This window comes from Alternaria alternata, assembly GCF_001642055.1.
Source record: "Alternaria alternata strain SRC1lrK2f unplaced genomic scaffold CC77scaffold_22, whole genome shotgun sequence".
Classification (NCBI taxonomy): domain Eukaryota; kingdom Fungi; phylum Ascomycota; class Dothideomycetes; order Pleosporales; family Pleosporaceae; genus Alternaria; species Alternaria alternata.
This window is the reverse complement of record NW_017306211.1, coordinates 592,872-615,868: the sequence shown is the minus strand read 5'-3', so window position 1 is coordinate 615,868 and position 22,997 is coordinate 592,872. Positions and strand designations below refer to the sequence as shown.

The following is a 22,997-nucleotide window of genomic DNA, read 5'->3' as shown; positions in this document are numbered from 1 at the left end:
ACTCCCTCTGGTTTCACGGGGCAACGGTCGCCTCCCGCTCGCTCAGACGCCCCTCTGCACCCGGCGCGGAGAATTGCCCGTCGAAAAGCAACCTGGCGACAAGTGGAGGACCCTTAATCTGGTTGGACGTGTGTTTCGCCTGTGCCGCGCAGTCTGCATGAACGACTTCCCAGCCCTTAGGCGTTGCATCGTATAGCGCGCGACACCATCGCCATGGACCCGTCCTCGTCCGCATCGCGCCCGTCTGGCATCCCCAGGCCGGCACCGGCCTCGAGGTTACCAGTACTCAGGCCTTCCAACAGCCATTCCCAGCTACGCGCACCCGCGTCGACGGAACAATTACGCAAGAAGCCGTCTCTCTCGTCCATCTCGCGCCCAACCACATCGACACTACAGAAGAAGTCATCGAGGGCATCGCTCGCCTACTCCAGCAACCCCCTGACATCATCGGCTTCTCCTGCACCTGCGCCTGCCAACTCGGGCTCCAACCGGACATCCGTCGCTTCCTCCTCCACTTCTTCCCGCCGAGTGAGTGGAATCCCTAGCTTTGGCTCACGACGAACCTCGACTATCGCCCCACCTACCAACGACGCGCCCGTCTTCAAGCGGCCATTCGCCCGTCCACCATCGCGTCAGACGAATGCTTCGCGGCCCGTCTCCTCGTCAAATACTCCCAAGGAAGATGATACACTGGGGAGCCTGGAAGGCTTTAGGTCAGCCTCGAGGGCTTCCTCGCGTGCCAGTTCGAGGGCAGGGTTCCGAGACAATGAGCACTCGCCCGAACTTGTTGAGACGGCCATCGATGATGGGCTCATCAGTCCCGTGAAGCCTGAGAAGAGGAAGAGCCGGCCGTCGCTCTCGGAAAGGACGATAGAGAGTCTGTCTAACCTGCCATCGTCGCCAGCACCGGGAAAAGGAAGACGCCGCTCAAGCTTCTTCAATGCCGACAATACCATGGCTCCGCCGGTTCGACCGGCTTCTGCCATGTCCAACAGCAATGGCAGCAGGCCATCCACCAGTGATGGTGCCCCGCATCCAATACCCGCTACACCGAAGCGATTCGGTGCGCCCTCAAACAGACTGTCCATGACTGCACCTGGAAAGAGAAGCGTTAGTGCGCAGGTCAGCACACCTGTCGCGACCCCCAGCAAGCGTTCCTCGATCCTACAGCCGGTGTCGACCGTCAAGAAACAGCCATTGGCTCCAGCGCAGAACTTGCAGAACACGCCTAAACCACGCCCGTTGACGAACAGCAAGAGTCTCACTATGCGAACACCCAAACCTCGGCCATCTCTGAACAATGTCTTCGGTCAAGCGATATCGCCTCCCGGAACCGCTACATCCTCGCCTGCCCGAGACACCCCTGTGAAGAAGACACCCGATACCGTCCGAAGAATGCCGAGCTCTTCCACAGCCCTTCGTGACCAGATTGCGAAAGCGAGAGCCGCGAAGAAGCAAGATGTTGAAGAAACACCAGCCGAAGCAGCCCCCAAACCAGCAAGCTCTTCTAATGCTCTGAGGGAACAAATTGCAAAGGCCAGGGCAGCTGCGAAGCAGCAAAAGACCGAGCCAACTAGAAACAATACACCGCCCACCGATATGATCATACCTGACCCCGCCGAGATTGCGACCTTTGACTTTGGCCTCGACGACGACCCCTTCAATCAGCGCTCCAAGGGTGGCAAGTCTGTCCTACGCAGACGCATTGATAGCGCTCGATCAGACGGTCGCTTGAGTATCGCCGCGATGGGATTGAAGGAAATTCCTGACGACGTACTTTCCATGTACATTTACGACCCCAACGATACCAAAGTAGCCTGGGGCGAGGTTGTAGATCTGTCTACTATCCTAGCTGCAGACAATGAGCTTGAGATACTTCCGGACAGCATGTTCCCGGATGTATCAGTTGAAGACATGATTGATTCAGACGAGGCAGGCCCTCAATTTGGAGGAGTGCAGAGCATCGATTTTCACGGTAACATGCTGCGAGAGCTGCCTGTAGGCCTGAGACGACTGACGCAGCTCTCAAAGTTGAATCTGGTAAGTTTCAACATGGAAAAAAATTACAATCGCTCAGCGCTAACTTTGATAGTCACGAAACAAGCTACCCATGGAAATGTTGGACGTTATCGCTCAAATCCCGACTTTGCGGGAACTGAAGCTGGCGGAGAACGATCTCAGCGGGGAACTCTCCTCAGCGCTATGTAACCTCACAGCATTGGAGGTTCTTGAACTGCAGTCGAACAAGTTGACAAGTATACCTGCAGACTTTCAGCGTCTGACGCAGTTGCGGATACTCAATGTGTCGGAGAACCAACTTCGATCCATTCCCAGCGAGGTTTTTTCTGCGACTCTCATCGAGCTTCAAGCATCGAAGAACCGTCTTGAGGGCGCCCTTCTCAGTCTGGACTCAGTGCCTCACCTACAGGAATTGAACGTCGCGCAGAACTCGTTGACATCTTTGTGCAATGAGGACTCGATCGATCTGCCTGCTATCAAGACGCTCAATATCTCTATGAACCGACTGAAGTCGTTACCCGAAGTCTTTACTTGGGTTAGCGTTACCACGCTCTTGGTTGGGGAGAACAAACTTACAACTTTGCCGGAAGGCTTTACGACGCTCGAGCAGCTACGCACTGCAGACTTTACGGGCAACGATCTTACTCAACTTGACGAGAAGATTGCTTTGATGGAGAATCTGAACCATCTTACAGTCGCAGCGAACCCATTGCGCGATCGCAAATTCCTGACTATGGGCACCGACGAGATAAAGCGCGATCTGGCATCGCGACTGCCTGCTACTGAGCTTCCACCTGATGCGGATGAGGACTTCGAGAACGGTGTCACTGAAGAGGCCCAGCCAAAATGGCAGCTCACACCGTCGGGTACAGCAGACCTCGCAGACAAAGATTTGTCTGAGTTGGAGTTGGATGAGATCACCCTAGAGGTCTTCACCAGCGGACTGCGACAACTACAGCTACAGCGAAACAAGTTCGACATCATCCCATCTATAACAGCGCAGTTCGAGCACCTGACATTACTGGATCTGTCCAGGAACAGCATTGAAGTTCCTCTCTCAGCACCCATCGAACTCCCTCAGCTTCGCGATCTCCGTCTTGCCAGCAACAAGATCAACTCTTTGACGCACCTCACAACCTATCTCACAGCGCCTATGCTCGTTACGCTTGACGTATCAATCAACCGTCTCGCTGGTGCCCTTCCGACGCTTCACGTAAGCTTTCCCTCACTCACGACCCTCCTTGCTTCCGACAACAAGATCTCCGAAGTGTCTGCCGAAAGCTTGCAGAATCTCAGGATCGTAAACCTAGACAACAACGATATCGAGCGTCTAGAACCTCGTATCGGAATGCTACAAGGCACGTTGACAGGCTTTGCGGTGGAAGGAAACAAATTCAGGGTACCTAATCGCCAGGTCCTTCAAAAGGGCACGGATGCCGTATTGACCTGGCTCCGAGATAAGATCCCGAGGGAGAGTTGGAAGAGTGCGGACAGTGCCTCGACTGAGTTCTTCGATGCAGACGACGGGAGCTTTTGATTCTTCATTGTTACACTCTAGGGCTGTGGTATGGGTATTCTTTTCGTGTCGTGTCTTGTTAGTATGGGGTTGTTCTAGAGTGCACTGGTATAGGTTGACTTGTTTGGATACACTGTAGCGTTTTATAATCTCTTCGTGTACATAATGTGCTCGATACAAAAGGGTACTCTAGGGGTTTCTCGGTTGTTAGTTATGGTTCGTTCCGAAGCAAATGCAGCAAAATATTTCTCAGGACGATGGTCTCAACATTAAATCTTAGCAGAATAATTGCAGTTTCATCGTGGCGACTGTATTGAGTGACTAACTTGGCAGGAGATGTACCATGCAGAATGACACATGAGCTGCGAATGCGACTTGAAAATATTAAGTCACTGTAGTCATCGCGTGGTATCTCGCATATGACCAATATCCGAAGTCCTTATTGTCTGGACTACAGTTAGTTCTGGTAGCCCACTAATGTTGTTGGTGTTGCACGCAAGCCTTAGCTTTAACCACGCTAACGCCGGCATAACGTATCGCCGAAAGGTCGGTTCGCACACGCTAGGCGCCCTTCGAAATTGTCGAACTTCGAGATTTCCTTCCGACAGCCGCACGAAAACTAACCCACAGGTCAGCCATCGCGGTACGTTTACCATATCCAAGGAGCGCAATCGATCGAGCGCAATCGCACACATTCGCCATCGAGACTGCGCGCCTCTCCAAGACCACACGAGCGAAGGACAAAGGCTGATTAGGGCAGACAATCCGACACAATGGCCATCAAGCACAACCAGCAGATCCAGAAGAACCATTTCCACAAGGACTGGTGAGTTGCATTGGAGTATTGGGCACGTCAAAGCATCGTGCTAACTTACGTCAGGCAACGCTACGTCCGCGTGCACTTCGACCAGGTAATTCCCCTCTCACGTCGCTGAGAGTAGTGGCGCCTGTGTGCAGATATCTGACAGTGCAATAGCCTGGCAAGAAGTCCTCCAGACGCAATGCTCGTGTTGCCAAGGCTGCGAAGGTAGCCCCCAGGCCCGTCGACAAGCTCAGGCCCGTCGTCCGCTGCCCTACCGTCAAGTACAACCGCCGTGTCCGTCCCGGCCGTGGTTTCTCTCTCGTTGAGCTGAAGGGTATGCCCGATCTTCCCAACTGCGCAGAACGCGTCTAATGCATCACAGCTGCCGGTATCCCCCGCAAGTTCGCCCGTACCATCGGTATCTCCGTCGACCCTCGCCGCCAGAACCTCTCCGAGGAGGGCCTCAAGGCCAACGTCGAGCGCCTCCAGGAGTACAGGAAGCGCCTCATCCTCTTCCCCCGCCGCAACGGCAAGACCAAGCAGGGTGACGCCTCCGCCGAGGACGTCAAGGCCGCCAAGAGCGCTGACAACCTCGTCCAATCCACCGCCGCTGCTCTGCCCATCAAGAACGTCGCTCAGTTCGAGGAGGGCCCTATCGGCAACTACGAGGCCACCGAGAACGCCTACAAGACCCTCCGTGCTGCTCGCTCTGAGGCCCGCCTTGTCGGTGTCCGGGAGAAGCGCGCCAAGGCCAAGGCTGAGGAGGCTGACTCCAAGAAGAAATAAGCTACTCGCTGAAGTAGTGGTTTGGTTCTTTGCTATGGCTTACGACAATACAAAAGTCAGGATTACGATTCGACAATGGGTATACCCAGCGTGGGCTTTCCCAGCATGGGCGGCGTCATGGTTAGGTCTGTCAAAATAAATGACAGCATGTGAATGATACCTAGTTTTGCAAATGCAAGCCGTGCCTCCCGTTATTCATGTCGTTGTGCTCCTGTCATACCGCCAGACCTTGTCCACACCACTAGCCACGGCTTCGTCGAATCACCGGTGCGATGTGGGTGATTCGTCTGCTGTTACTATGAAATTGAAGCTGCATCCATCCTTTTGAAACGCCATTAACTTTCTCAATTTCGATACTTGAATGACATTTGACGCTGCCCCCAGCGCGAAGACGTCAGCTCACAAGACTGAAGAGTGTTAATCGACAGGCCGTGATTTTCTTGCAATACTCGGTGCAGCAATCCCTGAGGTAATTGGCATTCACCCAGAAATACATCAAAATCATCAATCACTCTGTATCTAATCGTTGCTGATCGCTTCTTGATAAAGGGACGAAGTTGCTTAGCGGGGCCCTTGTTGCTATGATAGTAAACCCCACCTCGACTTCTATCGCAACGTACCTCACCACACAACAAAGTTCCAAGATCGATTGCAAGTATACCCGAGCTTGGACTTTGCATACAGTGCGACGGTTCTCTTAGTAAAGTAGCCGTCATTGCGTTTGAAAAGGTAGGCTTCTCGCGCATCTTGTGTCTTGAGTACGACGTCTTTGTTGTATCATTCACTGGGTGCCTTCCATATCTTTGCCGAATCTCAGTCACTTCCTTTTGCCTCGAACCCCATTCCTGTCTAATCATACGATTACTCATTATTTCCTTAGATATCATCATCTCTTTCGCCTTTAAGCTTCCATACCCGGTTAGCTCATACAGGCCAACCACAGAACTATTAGTTCATCTCATCTTTCCTCTTCTAAGAGAAGAAAAACTCAAAACCATAACGGTAACCAAGAAGAAACGACTCGCTTTAACACAGACAAAGACTTATTGAAGCGCCTTCAACCATCGAAGTGTCGGGTGATCTCAGCGAGCCATCAATCTCCAGTCATAGCGATATCATTTGCACAATTATCCAGAACCCACAGCAGACAACATGACCTCTCATCCAAACAGCAAAGACCCTTCGCCTTCGATCCAGGCGAGCAAAGCAACACAAACTGCCGATAGTTCCTTCACTATCACGACTGCATCTCATGGTTCCATCCCTACTCTCAAAGACCCCAGTTCGGCCAACATCAGCAAGCGCGAGTACATTTACTTCCTGCCCTATCCGCTTCCTCCAAACACCGAAGTTCCCTACTCGATCCATCTCCCCGACAAGAACCCTCTAAACCTACCCTCCCACCAACTCGAGCCCACATCCACCGTGGTACTAACAAGCCCCAACCGCACTTTTGTCGACATCCGCATCTACAAGTCGTTCAAAACCACCGAGCCAAGCCCCAACCAAGGACACTCTCAGAAACTAGACTGGGCCTTCGCCGGCACCTCGTCTTCCGTTCCGATCACCCTGCCGCCCAGCGGTCCGCATCACGGGAAATCTAAAAAGCGGCTTGAAGAAGACACATGGGAGAACGTCACGCATTCTACCTGGACGCACTGGGTCGATTCTCGGTATGCAGTTGGTAGTTCTGATATTCCTGTTGATGAGGGAGACATGTATCCTATCGCACCGGAACTTACGTTGGAAGTGGGGCATGGGTTTCATCCTGCGCTGGATGCGGTCAAGACGCACGAGGAGATGTGGAAGGATGAGGACGTTGTGTCAACGAATAAGGCTGGAAGTAAGATCTGTGTCGTCATGAGGTGTCAGGTGGATGCGGTGGGGGTGAGGGGTGTGGTTGTTCGGTTAGGGCAGTATTGTCAGGGGGTTATGATGGCTGGTGAGAAGACGACTGTTGAACGGTGGGAGTGGAAAGATGGGGAGAATGGAGAGGGTGAGGTGGAGAAGTGGAAGCGAAGTGTTAGGATTGGTGATGGGTTTGTGCCTTGTGGGGTTGCATTTAGGCCTGAGGTATTGGGCGTTGGTGCTGTGGTCAAGTTTCATGACTTTGAGTGGGTGGTGGAGGAGGCTTGGGAGTGGAATTAGAGGATGTTAATCGAGGATGTTAGGTGGAGGACAATGGGATGTACGCTGTAGCATAACAAAAGATATATATTGAATGATGGCGAGTACAGGATGCCAACAACCATAGAGAAACAAGCCATGAAAATACTCCGACTCCTTCCTACCCTGAGTGACAATCACGAATCGTACCCCCATACACCCTGCATCCCTCTGCCCAGGCCCTCACCCCCCGAAAGTGCCCTCGCAACCCTAATGCCCTCACTCAGAAAACCCACCGCGCCATCCACACCTGCATGCCCCGTCCGAATCGTCCCCGGCATAGGCGGATCAGCATCCCTCTCCATGACCCCCCTCATCATCTCCTCACTCGCCTCCCCCTCATAGCGATCAAGCACCAGCCTCCTAATAGCCACCTGCCATTTACTCACCCACTCCTCCTCACTAACCGTCGTATACTCCTTAATCATCTGACTATCAACTTTCGAAAATGGCCACTCAGCCTTTACGACAGCATATCTCTTCGTCGCAAAGAACAGCACCGGCCAGCTGAAGATCCACAAAAAGGTCAAGTAGAAGATCCAACACACCCACGTCTTGAGCCTCCAAGTGTTCACTTTCGAGCTTGTGTAGAAATCGACATGCTCGTCCTCAACAGGGAACGTGATGGCGATGTTACCACGATAGTTCGTTGATCGGATGATCCCCTCGAGCCTGTTCTTGAGATGTTGTTCATCGAGCCCAGTCACCACACGCCGCAGCCGGAAAATCCGAAGGGCTCGGGGTGAAGCACAATATCTATGACACCATTCCGTCAACCCCGCTTTTGGCGCACCACCAACTTCGATATCTTGTGTAGATCCTGGAGCCCTACATTTGAGGATGGTACCTCGATGCGTCTTCTCGCTGTTTTCAACGGTCGTGAGAAACATTGTTGAAGTGTCTCTGTCATCGAAGTTGGGACGGAGGTAGCGTTGTAGGTTTATGACGAGCCGGAAGTCAGTGATGTGCTGGGTTTCCTTCTTATCGCCCTTCTTGACTGTCTCGCGGTGCGTACCCATTATATAGACGAGAGGGACTGGGGCGACCTTTGCGAAGGAACGGATGGCAGATTCGAGTTCGGAGGGGTTGGTGTCGTACTGGGGTTCTAGGACGTTTATGGTGGAGGTTACGACGGGTTTGCCGTGCTTGAAAGACGGGCTGTTGTGGTTGGTTCGTGTAGTTGGGGGTGGGACATGGCGGATGGGAATGTCTGGTGTGATGGTGGTGCTGTTTCCGGCCTCGCTGTCGGTGTATGAAGGAGGAAGACCGGAGATTTCGGGAGCGTCATCGTAAGTGTAGTCGTCGGGGGTGGTGTGGAGGGAGACAGCTTCTGGGTCGTCGCGGTAGCTGGGTGGAGGGTCGGATGCTCTGCCCATGATGATGTACTAGCAAATGCGAAGCGATATCAAGTGTGAATATACAAAGATAACGACTTCAGATGTGAGGGGTGGTTGTGAGAGCGCTGGATAAGGTAGAAGAACGAACGACGATACTTAGTCGTGGTTGAGGCGTCCAGGGGCCAGTGAGACGGAGCACGAGTCTCAGCCTTCCTCCAGGCAGCCACCTACCCATTGGCCTATGAGAGCTGCCAATGCATACACTCGACATCTCTTGTTACGGGGTTACACAGGAGCATTGATTTTGCCATACTGTGTGTGTTGACACTACAGAGTCGCAAAAGGCCTGTTTTCACATGCTTGTCACGCATGCTGGGTAGTGATAGTCGGCGCGGGGAAGTCTGGAGGGTCGCGCGGTGACGCTAAAATTAAGCTTAACTCCGAAGCCAAAATTTTGGAGCTCGACGCGACATCGACCGTGGATGCGCCGTGACTCTTTGCACAAGCCACAATTACCTCTTGTCTTGCACTCGCCCCCAGCGCGACCTTCAATCTGGCCTCTATCACATCTTGGATACGCTGTCTACGCACACCTCGGATCCTTCCAAGTTTCCCCCGCAGAGCATGCGCCATCAGTAGCTCTTTCGCACGCGCATTCCACACTTCCCTCACCATGGCCTCGCCTGACGTCCAGATGACCGACGCGGGCGCGCAGACCATCGATGCGACGCCGCAAGCTGGGCAGCACATCAGCCACGAGGGAAAAAACTACACGACGATCAAGGAAGGCCTGGCGCATATTCTTGTCCCTCAAGGCATCCCCACGTCTACTGACCCAAAGCTGTCGAAAGAGGAGACTCAGAAGCAACAGGTCTTCTACAATCCTATTCAGCAGTTCAACCGCGATCTGAGCGTACTTGCGATCAAGACATTCGGTCTAGACGCAATACAGCGAAAATTGAAGAAGCATGAGCAATTCAAGAAGAAGAACGAGCGGAGGCGAGAGCGTATGCAAAAAGAGCGCGAGGCAGAAGAGGCTACAAATGGTGTGAATGGGGCGACTGATACTTCTGGGGCAGAGGATGCATCAACGAACAAGAGGAAGCTTGCAGAGGGAGATAACGGGGAGGGCGCTGCCCCTCTCAAGAAGCAGAGGACATGGCAGAATCTCAAGAATGAGCAAGAATTGGACGATGCAGCAGCTGAGGAGGAGGCTGCTGGTACAAACGGTGGACGGACACCCTGGAGACCACCCTTCAGCATTCTGGACGCCCTGTCTGCGACCGGTCTTCGTGCTGTACGATATGCAAAGGAGATTCCCTTCGCGACCGCCATCACGTCCAACGACATGTCGCAGAATGCCGTCGACTCCATCAAGCTCAACGTCAAACACAACAAGCTCGAAGACAAAGTTACGGCTAATACAGGCAATGCAATAGCCTACATGTACAGTTTCTGTGACAAGAAGGGTTATGATGCCATCGACCTTGATCCATACGGCACCGCAGCTCCCTTCATCGATTCAGCCATTCAAGCCATCAACGACGACGGACTACTGTGCATAACGTGCACTGATTCTGCCATATTTGCATCGCACGGCTACCTCGAGAAAACTTATTCGCAATACGGTGGACTGCCGTTCAAGGGTGAACCTTGCCATGAAGGTGGAATCCGTCTAGTCCTGCACGCCATCGCATCTTCGGCTGCTCGATACGGCATGGCTATAGAGCCGCTGCTGTCGCTTTCCATCGACTACTACCTCCGAGTATTTGTAAGAGTGCGAAAAGCCCCCACCGACGTCAAGCTGCTCGCCGGCAAGACCATGCTCGTTTACCACTGCGAAAGCGGTTGCGGTGCATGGACTACGCAATTCCTTGCACGCAACAAGGTCACAAAGAATAAGAACGGCGACCCCATGTACAAGCATGGCTTTGCCCAGGGGCCATCCGCGGACCAACATTGCGAGCATTGCGGCCACAAGACCCACCTGTCAGGACCAATGTACGGCGGGCCGTTGCATAATGTCGGATTCATCGAAAGAGTACTAGCGCAGCTGAATGAAGTTGACCGTGAGACGTATCCGACCATGGATCGCATAGAAGGAATGCTACACACAGCTCTGGAGGAGATCACGTTTGGCACAAAGTTGGACAAGTCGAACGGGGCGCCAAAGACTCAAGTCCTAGACCCCCTCATTCCGAAGTCCGATCCTGCAGAGATAGACCACCACCCATTCTTTTTCATCCCAAGTTCGGTAGCGAAAATAGTTCACTGCTCTGCACCGCCGTTGGCGGCAATCCGCGGAGCGTTGCGACACGCGGGGTTTAGAGTGACAATGAGCCACTGTAAACCGGGCTCTATCAAAACGGACGCGTCGTGGAGGGATATCTGGCACATTATGCTCGAATGGACGCGGCAAAGAGCGCCGCTGAAGAATCTGCCCAAGTCAGGAAGCGCAGGCCATGCCATATTAGCCAAATCAAGCGGGAGTGGGTATACAAAAACGTCAACTGCCGGTACAGCACCTGCTCAAGTACCGGCCGATCCGGCGCCTGGAGCGCAAAATAACGCAGAAGATGGCGGCGATGCGTCGGCTACAACAACCGCAAAAGATCTGCCAGCTTACCTCAACACCAAGTTCGAAGTCAACTTTGACGAGAAGCTTGGCAAGGACCACGACAGGGGCAAATACGTCCGCTACCAGCTCGCTCCAAGGGAGAATTGGGGTCCGATGTCGCGCGCGAAATAACTGAAGCAACAAATAATGACAATTCAACTATAGCACCCAAGCTCATAATTTGCCATCTCGAGGAGTACGCAATGCGTTTGTTTAGCTGCTGCTCTCCAATAATCGTCTTGCGTAGCACCATGATGTTCGCCGTTCGTCAAACATCGGCCGGAGATGCGTAGATCTAACGTCATCGTCGATTGCTTAGGTAAGGGTTATACATGCATGCAAGTTGCATCGGAAATTCTCATCTTCCTTGTCCATCTCGCAGATGCACGTTATTTTTTCGGGGCAGGCCTGTAATGTGCTCGATCCGCACGCCCCAAGATTTGTGGAGAGCGCTCCCACGAGCGCATCGGTGAACAGCCAAGCGGAGATTTGCCTGCTTCGGTACCTGCAGATAGTAATGTTTACCCGGGGCCTGAGGCGACTATGCGATTTGAATTACTGGGGTGGCCACGCGAGGCTGGCGTTCCGCGGAGGCGAGTGTCCACAAGTCGAGAATGCGTTCAATTTCTCAGCAACAAATGTAGGCCCGGGTGTAAGCTTAAGCGTTAAGCTACTCTCCAAGAGCACTGGCGACCTGCCAGAAGCCTTGGAAGAAACCCGGTTTGTTAGTTGTGGCTGTTGATCTATTGCGGGGCGGGAGCACTAGCGGCTCAAAACTTAAACAGTTCCACCATGTCATCACGTCGTCACGTTGTTTGAATGCGGCAAATCTTGGGAAACACAACCCCTGTACGCACGCGTTCACGCAGCGCCCAGCATTTGGCACAGGCATTGAAGAGCTTTGATCAGGAAATGTTCAGCAGCGCATCCTCTGATTCGCTCGTAACGACTTCCCGATGCCAGTCCCGAGAATCCCATGTCGTGGCCGACTTTTCGATAATTGCGGCCTGCACTGCCGTAACCGTAAAGTCATGAAATCATAGCTCTTTAACCTATTCGGGCGACAACGCCTGTAGTCATCGATTCGAAATCGGTAGGAATAAGCGTCGACGCGATGCGGTCACTGATGCTCGACGCGCGTATATAACCATTACAGACGCCGCCCATTGTTTGAACCGCACAACACTTCGAACCGCCAACCGACTTCAAGATGTTGACCAAGAGCTTCCTCACCTCCTCGATGCTCGCAGCTCTTGCTGCTGCCGCTCCTGCTCCCCAGGACGGCTACAGCGTGGCGCCCCAAGAAGTTGGTGACGTCGCTGGCTACACCGACGCTGATGCCAGCTTCTCGGTCACCTTCATGCCAGCTGGAACTCCCGCTTCAGTTTTCGGCCCCGACTCCCAGGTTGCTGCCATTCCCACCGCACCTGGGTCAGCTCCTCCCCGAAGGAGCTCAGATGTCACTGGCGCCACCAGCCATGGACCCTACGATGGCACTCCTACCACCACTGGAGCTGCTAAGGCACCTACCACAATTGGCACTGTCATCCCTCCTCTTGGCCCTGCCCCCACGGCTACCTACTACAACACCGACGGCAAGCCTCAGAACCCTATGCCAATTCCCTACCAGCCAGCTGGTGGTCTTGGCACCAACGGAACCGAGCCTCGCTACATGGTAAACAGCGACTTCGACTTCGAGTCCATCACCCTCGGTCTCTACCAAGAATGGATCGAGCTTGACTCGTTCAACAACGGTCTTGCCGTCTTCTCCGAGCAGGAATTCCTAGACGCTGGTCTCACTGCTGAGGACCGCGCCTACATCGCCTTCATGGCTATCCAGGAAACTGGCCACGCCACGCTCCTTACCAACATGCTTGGCGAGACTGCTCCTCCCCAGTGCACCTACAACTACCCCTACCGCACTGTCCGCGAGTTCATCGACTGGAACATGAAGCTTACTCGCTTCGGTGAGTCTGGTGTCTGGGGCTTCCTTGCCCACATGGACGCCCGCGAGGTTGCCAACCTCTTGTCTCAGTCCATCGCCACTGAGGCCCGCCAGCAAATCTCTTTCCGTCAGATGCTCGGCCTTCCTCCTCAGCCCGTATGGTTCGAGACTGGTATTCCCCAGTCATGGCAATGGACCTACCTCGCTCCCTACATCAGCTCTTGCCCCGAGAACACCACTCGTCTCGCATGGCAAAACTTCCCGGCTCTGTTCATCGACAACCAGCCTAACCCCAACCGCTTCTCTCCCAACGACACCAAGCCCCATGAGGTTGCTGGCGACCGCGTCGCTGACCCTGCCGACTCTACCATCCCCGCTGATGAGAGCTGCGTGAACATCAACGGTACCGAGCACCCCGGCTACTCTTGCGGCCCTGCTATCGCCCGCAACCGCTCTGAGCCCCTTTCCTTCCCCGGAAAGCTCGTGAACCTCACCTGGGAGAACCCCGGCCTTGCTGTCGGTCCCAACAACTCCTACATCACCGACACTGCTGCTGGCGCCCCTGCCTTCGTCGCCTGGGTCTCGCAGCTCAACTTGACCTACACTCCTCTTGAGATCACCGGCAACAACACTGGTTACACCTACCAGCCCGCTGGCGAGGTCTACGAGGGTGACCCAGCTGTCAACGACACCATGTTCGTTGCTCTGACCGACGCCAACCCTTTCCTTACTCCCTTCAACCTGAGCATGATCAACCCTCACGTTGTCGCTCTCGGTCTTTACCAGGCTGGTTAAATCTGTTCGCTAGTGTAGCAACAGATTTAGGAGATGGACGATGCTACTGCAGCATTGTTGAATTAATCTAGTGGATGAGGCCTATGAGCCATGTAATTAGATCAAGGAATGATTTGTATGATAGCGGAGATGAGGAGATGGCGGATAGTAATGCGTAATGATACCAATTTGTCATCATCAGAAGATCTTTGTATTTCGTCCATGGTGAATTACATGTGTGTGGTTTTGTTTGCATCTTCATCCACGCTAGGCTTTGCATATAAGAGGGTTATTGATCCAAGGTCTTATCCTTACTCCAATACTCTAAACAATCGATTCATATTTCAAAAAAACATGACAAAGAACCAACTATGTCTGTCTTTGCCTGTTCGCCTTCCAAAAACTCAGAACACGATGCTTCGCTGTACCACAAAATCCTCGACTTGGGAAGTTTATGTTGCTTGGAATCCGAAAAAAAACTCTCACCATTTAACATGAGAGAGATGCCCTCGCCTCCAGGGCGTTCCAAATTGAACCAACCTCTTGGTCGCCATATAATACCAGCTCATTCTTCTACTTCCACTTCCAACCTTCCACTCTCCAAGAGTGTGCCAGAAACTCTCAAAATCAAATCGAGTAAGACGATATGGTCTCTCTGCTCTTCTCCTGGTTGCCTATAATCTCGCCACAAGAGGATTCACTATATCACCAAAACAAAGCTAGTTCCATTAATGTTCTTTTCCGAAAGCTCTCAATGATCAAATCATGTTGAGAGTTGCGTGCTCGCCGTCTACAAAGCCTTTGGGAACCGTATAAAGGCCGCTCGTTTTTCCCTCTCCACGCCGACCTTATATCACTTACACTCTCATAATAAAAACCAAGAACTCAAAAAAGGCATACCAACCCCTCATGAGAATTGTTCTTCTGTCTTCCAAGATAAGTATATACCCTCTCTGCACCACCAAAATCCACCCGCCTCAATGACATGTCTTTGGAAAATTCAACCATCGATTCATATGATGTATGAGGGACGCTCTCGCCTTCTCTGATACTTTTCAAACCTGAAAGTTCACAAAAACATATCTTCTTCCACATTCAAAAGAATAGAGGATCATAATCATGAGAGAAGTGCGCCCGGCGTCTCCAATTTTCCTCAAAACAACAACTGCACCACCAATGCCTTCTTCCAAAGTCTGCCACGCATACAAATATCAGAACTAGCATTTAGATCGGCAGCGTAGCATTAGCTGGCAAACAACTTCCCCTCTCCATCTCGATCCTCGCCGTAGCGTTGACCACCAACCCCGCCAACGAGCTGGTTCCACACTTCAGACCTAGTACAAAAGCCTGGCTATGCTGTTACATTTGTTAGTCAAAGAACTCGAACGTTTACTGAAACAATGAAGAAGGAAGAAATGTAGGGAGAAGACAGCAAAAGAACCGCCCAGGTGCTCATGGTGGGAAAGACGGTGGAGAGAAAATACATACCACATCCGCCAAAAACGGCGCCGTATGCGTATGATCCATCGGGTATTCCTTGTCCACTACCTCCTTGCCAAGCAACTTCTGTGCTTGCGCGGCGTAGCTTCCATGTTGCACGAAATACACATGCGCTGCTGGACCACCGAGTTCGAGGACGGACAACATGTCGTAGTAAGCAAATCTTGACTGCTTAAACGTATAAGTACCAGATTCCCAAACATTAGTGGGGAGTTGCTCCGAGATTATGATGCCAGATGCGCCTAGGTCCAGGAACTTGGAAGCTGCAGTTTTGATGTAATGAGAGAAAGTGTACACGGTTTCTGTGACGTTGCTGTTGCGTGGACACATATATTAGCCATTGTTACTGATCGATGCTATTACTTGGCGAACTTACTTGAAAATCACTGTACATGTCTCGTCGCCTACACCTGGACAAGGCGGTCGGCCTTTGTCTCCCGTTGAGCTCGTCGAGCCATTCGTGAGCGTTCCTGCGTCGTTGATGCCGAACTCGATGATCACCCAGTCCCCAGGTTGAATTGCTTGCGCTATCCTGTCAAAACGACCTTCGCGTGTAAACTACGTTTAACATGGGTCAGCCTAGTCTCTTTGAACTTCCGTGCTACATGATGAGGAGACATACCGAGCGTGCGGATCGTCCGGCATAAGCAGAGTTGTTAACGCGGGCGTTGGTGCCGAATGAGTACTGGAGGTACTGTCCCCAACCTTCCGTGCCATTGTGCCCGCCATCGGGTGCAGTTGTAGAGTCGCCGGCTACCCAGATTGTTGGCACGGTCGCCCTTGAAGCTGCACCTCTGTGACTCTCGGTAAGGCTCTGTGGTAGCGCCGAGGCTGTGACGCCGAAGCCGAGAAGGTATGGTAGGGATGACTGGAGTTTCATGATGATTGCTAGTGCTAAGCCCTTTTTGTATTTTACCAACGAGCTGGTTCAGGAACAAGTGGACTTAACAGGACAACGTTCTACTAAACATTGCGCCAAGTGTCCGGTTCTTATACTGATGCTAACAGCCCCCCAGGCTGTGTACGATCTACAGCGCCACCGGAAGATGTCATCTCCAAAATGCGCCGCAATTGGATCAAAAACGCCGTCTTTAGACTAGCTTCATCTATACGATTCAAAGACGTTGAAACGTGCGGAAATAGCATCGAAAAGTGTCGCCGGTGCGGAGTCCCCGCAGAGTCGGGGTCGGTTTACATTCGGCGATCGGAGCATCACCCGCCGAGCTAAACAGATCTTCCGTCGCATGAAAGGATGAAGCCAAACACGATACCGAACAGAGAAGGAGTTATATGAAAGATCAGGCTCGAGGGCGTTTGCGCAATGCGACGCGAAAACAAGTTGGCTGACGTCACCAGCACGTGGCTCTAAGCGAGCCTCAGAGGAGGTGCTGGTACAAAGCCCTCGTCTTTCGACCTTGAGAATCCTGTTCTTTACATCACACTTTGCTCTATATAAAACAACAAAAAGCGCTCTTACCGGAACTATGATCGGCGCGACTTCCCTTTGGCGCTCGAGATATCTGAAACTACAACAAATACACAACAAATACTTGCATGGCTTCTTCGTCGTCTTAAATCAACGTTCAATGGCACATGACGGTTGCGTCTTTTGCACAGAAACTCTGAATATGGCACCTATGTCGTCAACCTGAAGTTTGTTGACTATAAAAGTCTCTAGTTTCCGATTTTTGTCCTCCTCAACACGACAGAATTGTCGTGCACATCTTCCAAAACAGTAATGGAATACGTGCATGTCGTGGTGCCTTGATTGTGAGCTATCGCCAAATATACCGCCATCAAAAGCTTACGATGCATTAATCGTGTACCGCTACAGCTTAAGAGCTTTCGAAACTGAAGAACACTTTTCTGTGGGCTTGCACAATCGCTCGAAGATGTGCGATTGCAATTGCATGGCTGATTGTCTTACCCACTACAACAATGTTGCCATGCAACGGAAACCCGGAAGACATGTTCCATGCTTCTCGTCTATTTGCGACTCATATCTGTACTACTAAAACGGGAACATCAAATCCGCTGATGCATTTGCCATCTTCGAAAGCGGAGTACATAGCTGGGTTCGAAACTCAGAGAAACAATGGTTGCGCTTACGGCTTTTCTTCATCCAGCAGAAAGTTCCTGAAGCAGATGTCATGGTGTAAGGTATCAAATAAAAAAAAAGATCTGGAAACCGAAACATGATTCATGGTATGTTGTACTGTGCAGGAGTTCCCAATCTTAACGAAATACCGTGCCGCCCGTCCATGTGATATTGCAGCCAGCAAACCAAGCGCCTCCAACGCCGCCAAAATATACCATCATGCGCACCATCACTTCCTATCCAGCCTCTAGGTTGAGCACGTCACGTCACCAAGACCCGACATCTCTCTCACAGCATTCTCGATATCTCCCACACTCATGCCACTCAGGAACGTTGCAGTGAACGTATCACCTCCAGTGAAGCTGAACGAGTCATCACCAAATTTCTCCTCAAGTGAGGCTTCGTCACCCCAGCCAGATCCAGTGACCTCCCATTTACCACCACCCAAACCCTGTTCGAGGACTTTGCATGATGCTGTGTTCGGTGGAGGTGGGGGTGGAGAGTCTGGCTGTTCTGGTTGTTCTGGTTCTGGCTCTGGTTCGGACTCGGCAGGGCGGTTATGGACGTTGCAGATTTCCTGTAGCATGGTCAGTTAATAGTCTCAGCCGAGTTGTGCGGAATGCGACGAACATTCTTCAGGTCCTCGTTGGTGACCGCGCCATTCTCAACGATTGGACGACCTGGAACAGACTGTTCAGGAGTTGGTGCCCTCTTGGTGAAGAGAGAACGCTTCGCGTTTGTATCCGGAAGATCACAAAGTCTAAGCTCGTATTAGTCTCATGGTAATCTGAGTGAGAAGATATGTCGTACTGGTTAAGCGCCAGGTTATATGGCACCTTGAGACTGTCTTTTTCAGGCTTTGGCGAGTTCTCGTACTCATCGCCGTTGAACGGGTCGTCGTTCCTGACTTCAGCATTCTTCAATATGAATGCCTTCATGTCTGCTGGTACACTGCCGTCGTGCCAGTTGCTGCGTAGTTCAGGGATACTGAAGAAGTATGCAGCGAGTCCGGCCTGTTGTCGTTAGCACATTGCAGAAGACTGGAGAAGATAACAGCGGGTGCTTACTATGGCTGGGGCCGCAGCGGATGTCCCGGTCGCTGGTGTGGTGGAGTCATCTTCTCCATCATGCTTTGCAGCGACAACATTGACTGCGTCCGCGTATATGTCCACTTGACCACCTTGGCCGTTGCCTTGAACCGTGTCCCTGTAGTATTTACCAGTCTGGTCTACACCGCCCACGGTGATCATGCTGAATCTATCATCGGTGCCAAAGGCTTGCGGAGTGAGGGTGTCTAGAGTGCGAATTGCTCCTTCGTTGCCTGCGGCGATAACAAGCGTGATATCTTTGTCCTTGCATTTCTTAAGAGCGCGCTCCATTATGTTAATTTTACCTTGAGCACTCTCTTTAATCCAGCCTAGACTTCTAGTCAGTATGGTTTGCCATAAGCCTTGCGGATGATACCACTTACCATATGATAGATTGATTATATACTTCGCATTAGGGTCAGTATTCTGGCGTCTTTGTTGTTCGATATCTTTGAATGTCCAGCTTAGAGCAAATTCCAGTCCCGAGTCCGTAACCCCACGGGGTACGAGCTTGTCACTTTCTGGGTTCTGAGGGTTTTTAGCCCAGTTTCTCATCTTCACGACAACAAGGTTGGCCTTGGAAGCCACGCCACTGACGTATCCAGCCGCAATACTTGCGACCATGGTACCGTGACCATTGATATCAGCCATATCTTCTGGTCCTTTTTGGTCATCGCTGAGTGAGCCGAGAGCGAGTGTGTGTCGATTGGGCACAACAAAGTCCCGAACCTCGCGCTCAGAGGCATCGAATTCCTGATGACTCTTACGGTAACCAGTATCGAGGACGTAGATTGTTTGGCCTTGCCCAAGAGAAGGCTCAAAGACATAGTTCGGTAGCTGTGCCGGATCGTTCTTCTGATTCCTTGCAGAAAGCAATCTGAGATGAGCCGCACTATCGTCTCTCTGGTTGAGTGATTGAGGCAAGGTAGCCCTGGCGTATAGTGAGTTCGTACCACCGTGATTAGGGATGACGAGCGCCTCGCCATCCTCTTCAGACATCGGCTCGGCCCATGCTATGATAGGGTCTTGACGAACGATAGCGGCCTCGGCGTCAGTGAGGTTCAGGTATTGGCACGAGACCCACTCGACTTCGTCGAAGGCGATTATGTCGCCCTGCTTATCACCAAGTGGTGGCTTTTTGGCAAACTCCTCGTACTGAGCTTGAGTTATGCCGTCCACCGTGGTGACTAGATAAGGTCTTGGAGTATCTTCGTCTCTCTTGGCACGTTTCTTGGTGTCCTCTGATACAGTCTGTACTGGAGTGCCATCTGGGTTAAACTCGCATGCCTCGTTTTTGGTACTATCTTGCGCCGAGACAGCGACCGAATCGCATGATTGTTTGACTCCAGGGTTGAATGAATCGTTAGAGGCCACAGCTTCTGCTCCTGGTTGATCGTTTGGATTCATTCTCTGGTGAAGATGTACGACTGGTTGGGTCTCAGCGGTTCCAACAGATAGGTGTGTGAGGAAGACCGCAATCGCTGCCAGAGTGACGTGCGAGACATAAACCATGACGGATGCCTTGGCGAAGCGGGGAAGTCTACAGCGAATCGGATAAAGAGACGTTCAATTGCCGTATACGGTGTAGTTGAGAGAGCAAGAACTGGAGGTATCGCGAAAAGCACAGTGTATAAAGATGATGAATGAGTTGTTGTTTGAATGCGTGTGTATGATCTGGTGTTTGAAGTGCTGCGTTTCTCTCCATCTTATACTCAAGAGCATGAACAGAATATAGAACACTCACCTCAACTAGCCTTCATGAAGACGCGGAACTGTATAATGCCAAGAGAGTAAGATTTTCGTTTTGATACTTGACGCCTCCCTCAATTCAAAACTGGTTGACCTATATTGGGCCCGAAAGGCGTAAGGCATACTCGATACGACTTATCTTTGGACCAAAACGCGATACCAGATGTATGGCGTGGAGGCATAGTATGCAAGATTGGCGTAGATCACAGTGAGCTACTTTACTTACGCGAATATGAACTCATGGACGTGATCCGTATTCAACATCTTTAAGCTCACAAAGTAGAGTGGTGTCGTCCACCAAAAACGTCCAAGACCGTAACCGAGCAAGCCAGACAAAGGGATTCGATAGAGCAATTAGGCTAAGCTTACAAGGATCTGTAGAGAAGGATCACTTGAAACTTAGGCTCGCTTCGCCGTCCCGTATCAGGTATATGTGTTCGCTGATGTCAGCGGAGCATGTTGAGCAGACATGAATAGCGTCAGCGTCTCGCGGAGGCAGATTGCGTTCGTATCCCATGTACTGTTTCAACACTCTGTATACAGACTACGTTTATTACGTGAGTGTTTGCGATGGTCTCGGTGATCGTAGTGTCCCTTCCATCTCTTTCTCAGGCTTCATGTCGCGAAATGATCGCCCATCATACGCGCCGCGCAACTCGTATCGAATATCTGTTATTTCCGTTCAACGTTACATGGTGAGCATATGTTTCCGCTGCTGATCGACGCGACGGAGGTGGACGCGATAGATCGCGATGGGAACTAGACGTGGAGAGTGTGTGCAAGTACAACGCGACGCGGCTCTGCGGCAGGATCGATGATGGCGGGGAATTAGCGCCAACAATGCGGAGCCTCCGCGCGCCGATAGAGCCACAATTTCTGAAAAGCTCTGCCAGCGGACGGCATCGGCGATCTTGAAATGGGCATGGAATCTCAACTTGGAATCGTGGCAGATATGTCCTCTTGACTCGGCCACGTCGCATCCAGAACAGCCATTACCTGAGCCTGACAAGCACACCCCCTGATCACCTCTTCACAACAATCTTACTATCACTCCAAACCAAATTCAAAATGGCGACAGATGACATTACGATCCCACAACACGTGGCCATCGCAGAGGCACCCCGCGATGTCGAAGCCATTAAGAAGCAAGAGAAGGCTGCTCTGCTCTCACACTGGGATTCTGATGTTGCGTTCAAGCTCGGTTGCAACCTCCGCACACGCCTGCTTACCTTTGAGCGACCAGCTGTTGTAGATATCTCTACCATCAGCACACCAGGCCATGTGCTTTTCCACGCCGTGAGTAGCCTGAACACGTCGTTACCGAAAAGCGACTACGAGGTGTAGAGACGTGTTACTAACCCTAGATAGACAACACACTCTGGCACCGCCCTAGATAACGACTTCTGGGTCAGCCGAAAACGCGCAGCTGTGATCCGCTTCAACGCGAGTACATGGCGTCTGCAGAACCAATTTGAGGGCGACGAGGAGAAGTTCAAGGCCAAGATGGGACTCGGTGAGACGGCGAAAGACTATGCAATTCACGGTGGTGGTGTGCCCATCTTCATCAAGAACTGCGATGGGCCCGTCGCGGTAGTTGTTGTAAGTGGCTTGAAGCAGTGGGATGACCACCAAGTCGTGATTGAGGAGCTGGGTAAGCTTTGCAAAGAGATGGAAAAGGGAAATGGCAGTACACCAGTCTAGAAGGTTGACGCTATATAAGTACCTTCAATCATGACTGACTTCTTCACCTGATACACTTCCTTCAAATCTTCAAACTTTGAAAAAGAATGGCGGAACAGCTATGGGAACGAAAACGAAACTAATCCTGGCCATGCGTCTGCAGTCTTCAGAGGAGCATTCCTCAATCCACTACCCCCAAGAAGCAGGAAGAAATTTAATGGATCGCTTTGGCGTCAAAACAGCCAAGGAACCAAAACCAAAACCAGGCCATACATGTGCGTAGCTATGTGATTTCCGAGCCCTCCAAAATACTGCGAAAGCCGTCTTCATGACCACGACGAACAGTTACACAACGACTATAAATCAGCATCGTCGTTGCTACCATTACTTTAATCAGACACTTCACAAACCTACAATTTTCAAAAACCCGAAGAAAACAACGGATGACCAGCTCTTTCTGGTTCACTCCAATCCAGATTTTCTTCCATCCCATCTCATGTTGTCTGACATGAATCATAACGAGCAACAGCTATGCTCAAGTGCACAGCTCCCTCAAAAAAGCATAGGCGCGGTCTTATGGTTTGTGATGCTAGCAGCTTGTGCAGTTCTGAAAACGTTAAGCAAACATGTGATGTCCGTCTGCACTTCCACTGGGTTTCACAGCCGCGCTGTAGCACTTGAAGAAGCATAAATACCTCTCCTGCCAGCTTTCTTCCACTCTATTATCCAAAGATACAATTCCAAATATCAAAAAATGCAGGCCGATCACGCCATGGCTGCTCTTTCTGCTCTCAAAGTTGGTGGAGGTAGTCCGAATGTTTGCTTCGCCGCTCTTCGTCCGTCTATCAAAAACTCTGGTCTGTCCGCTTCACGCAAAAAATATATGATACCTGAGATGCTCCAAATCGACCATCGAACAG

General features: G+C 51.6%; 9 protein-coding genes across 9 annotated transcripts; 6 read left to right on the top strand and 3 right to left on the bottom strand.

The window, feature by feature from the left end:
- Nucleotides 1-23: 23 nt before the first annotated feature.
- On the top strand, nucleotides 24-3,812 carry CC77DRAFT_1043565 (L domain-like protein). The gene is made up of 2 exons (XM_018527319.1): nucleotides 24-2,040; nucleotides 2,093-3,812. The coding sequence occupies exons 1-2, from the start codon at nucleotides 214-216 to the stop codon at nucleotides 3,554-3,556; spliced, it is 3,291 nt and encodes a 1,096-aa protein (XP_018381811.1). The 5' UTR covers nucleotides 24-213; the 3' UTR covers nucleotides 3,557-3,812.
- Nucleotides 3,813-4,308: 496 nt separating this feature from the next.
- On the top strand, nucleotides 4,309-5,123 carry CC77DRAFT_944928 (60S ribosomal protein L13; the record flags this gene model as incomplete). Its single annotated transcript, XM_018534994.1, has 4 exons — nucleotides 4,309-4,361; nucleotides 4,416-4,446; nucleotides 4,512-4,671; nucleotides 4,720-5,123. The coding sequence occupies 4 exons, from the start codon at nucleotides 4,309-4,311 to the stop codon at nucleotides 5,121-5,123; spliced, it is 648 nt and encodes a 215-aa protein (XP_018381810.1).
- A 1,010-nt stretch (nucleotides 5,124-6,133) lies between these two features.
- Nucleotides 6,134-7,349, top strand: CC77DRAFT_403328 (hypothetical protein). Its single transcript, XM_018531565.1, has one exon. The coding sequence runs from the start codon at nucleotides 6,276-6,278 to the stop codon at nucleotides 7,269-7,271; it is 996 nt and encodes a 331-aa protein (XP_018381809.1). The 5' UTR covers nucleotides 6,134-6,275; the 3' UTR covers nucleotides 7,272-7,349.
- CC77DRAFT_1024266 (hypothetical protein) lies at nucleotides 7,310-9,009 on the bottom strand. The gene has a single exon (XM_018525839.1). It carries the CDS (start codon nucleotides 8,663-8,665, stop codon nucleotides 7,427-7,429), a length of 1,239 nt encoding a protein of 412 aa, XP_018381808.1. The 5' UTR covers nucleotides 8,666-9,009; the 3' UTR covers nucleotides 7,310-7,426.
- Nucleotides 8,983-11,500, top strand: CC77DRAFT_403287 (TRM-domain-containing protein). Its single transcript, XM_018531564.1, has one exon. The coding sequence runs from the start codon at nucleotides 9,300-9,302 to the stop codon at nucleotides 11,373-11,375; it is 2,076 nt and encodes a 691-aa protein (XP_018381807.1). The 5' UTR covers nucleotides 8,983-9,299; the 3' UTR covers nucleotides 11,376-11,500.
- Nucleotides 11,501-12,063: 563 nt separating this feature from the next.
- CC77DRAFT_1024263 (stress response protein Rds1) lies at nucleotides 12,064-14,149 on the top strand. Its single transcript, XM_018525838.1, has one exon. The coding sequence runs from the start codon at nucleotides 12,454-12,456 to the stop codon at nucleotides 13,981-13,983; it is 1,530 nt and encodes a 509-aa protein (XP_018381806.1). The 5' UTR covers nucleotides 12,064-12,453; the 3' UTR covers nucleotides 13,984-14,149.
- Nucleotides 14,150-14,931: 782 nt separating this feature from the next.
- CC77DRAFT_1024262 (SGNH hydrolase) lies at nucleotides 14,932-16,766 on the bottom strand. The gene is made up of 4 exons (XM_018525837.1): nucleotides 16,085-16,766; nucleotides 15,839-16,020; nucleotides 15,451-15,775; nucleotides 14,932-15,318 (listed from the first exon to the last, which is right to left on the bottom strand). The coding sequence occupies exons 1-4, from the start codon at nucleotides 16,340-16,342 to the stop codon at nucleotides 15,187-15,189; spliced, it is 897 nt and encodes a 298-aa protein (XP_018381805.1). The 5' UTR covers nucleotides 16,343-16,766; the 3' UTR covers nucleotides 14,932-15,186.
- Nucleotides 16,767-17,807: 1,041 nt separating this feature from the next.
- CC77DRAFT_1065397 (subtilisin-like protein) lies at nucleotides 17,808-20,160 on the bottom strand (the record flags this gene model as incomplete). Its single annotated transcript, XM_018528805.1, has 5 exons — nucleotides 17,808-18,137; nucleotides 18,191-18,320; nucleotides 18,371-18,573; nucleotides 18,628-18,977; nucleotides 19,032-20,160. The coding sequence occupies 5 exons, from the start codon at nucleotides 20,158-20,160 to the stop codon at nucleotides 17,808-17,810; spliced, it is 2,142 nt and encodes a 713-aa protein (XP_018381804.1).
- A 1,118-nt stretch (nucleotides 20,161-21,278) lies between these two features.
- Nucleotides 21,279-22,284, top strand: CC77DRAFT_1024259 (hypothetical protein). Its single transcript, XM_018525836.1, has 2 exons — nucleotides 21,279-21,693; nucleotides 21,766-22,284. The coding sequence occupies exons 1-2, from the start codon at nucleotides 21,466-21,468 to the stop codon at nucleotides 22,096-22,098; spliced, it is 561 nt and encodes a 186-aa protein (XP_018381803.1). The 5' UTR covers nucleotides 21,279-21,465; the 3' UTR covers nucleotides 22,099-22,284.
- The last annotated feature ends 713 nt before the right edge of the window (nucleotides 22,285-22,997 follow it).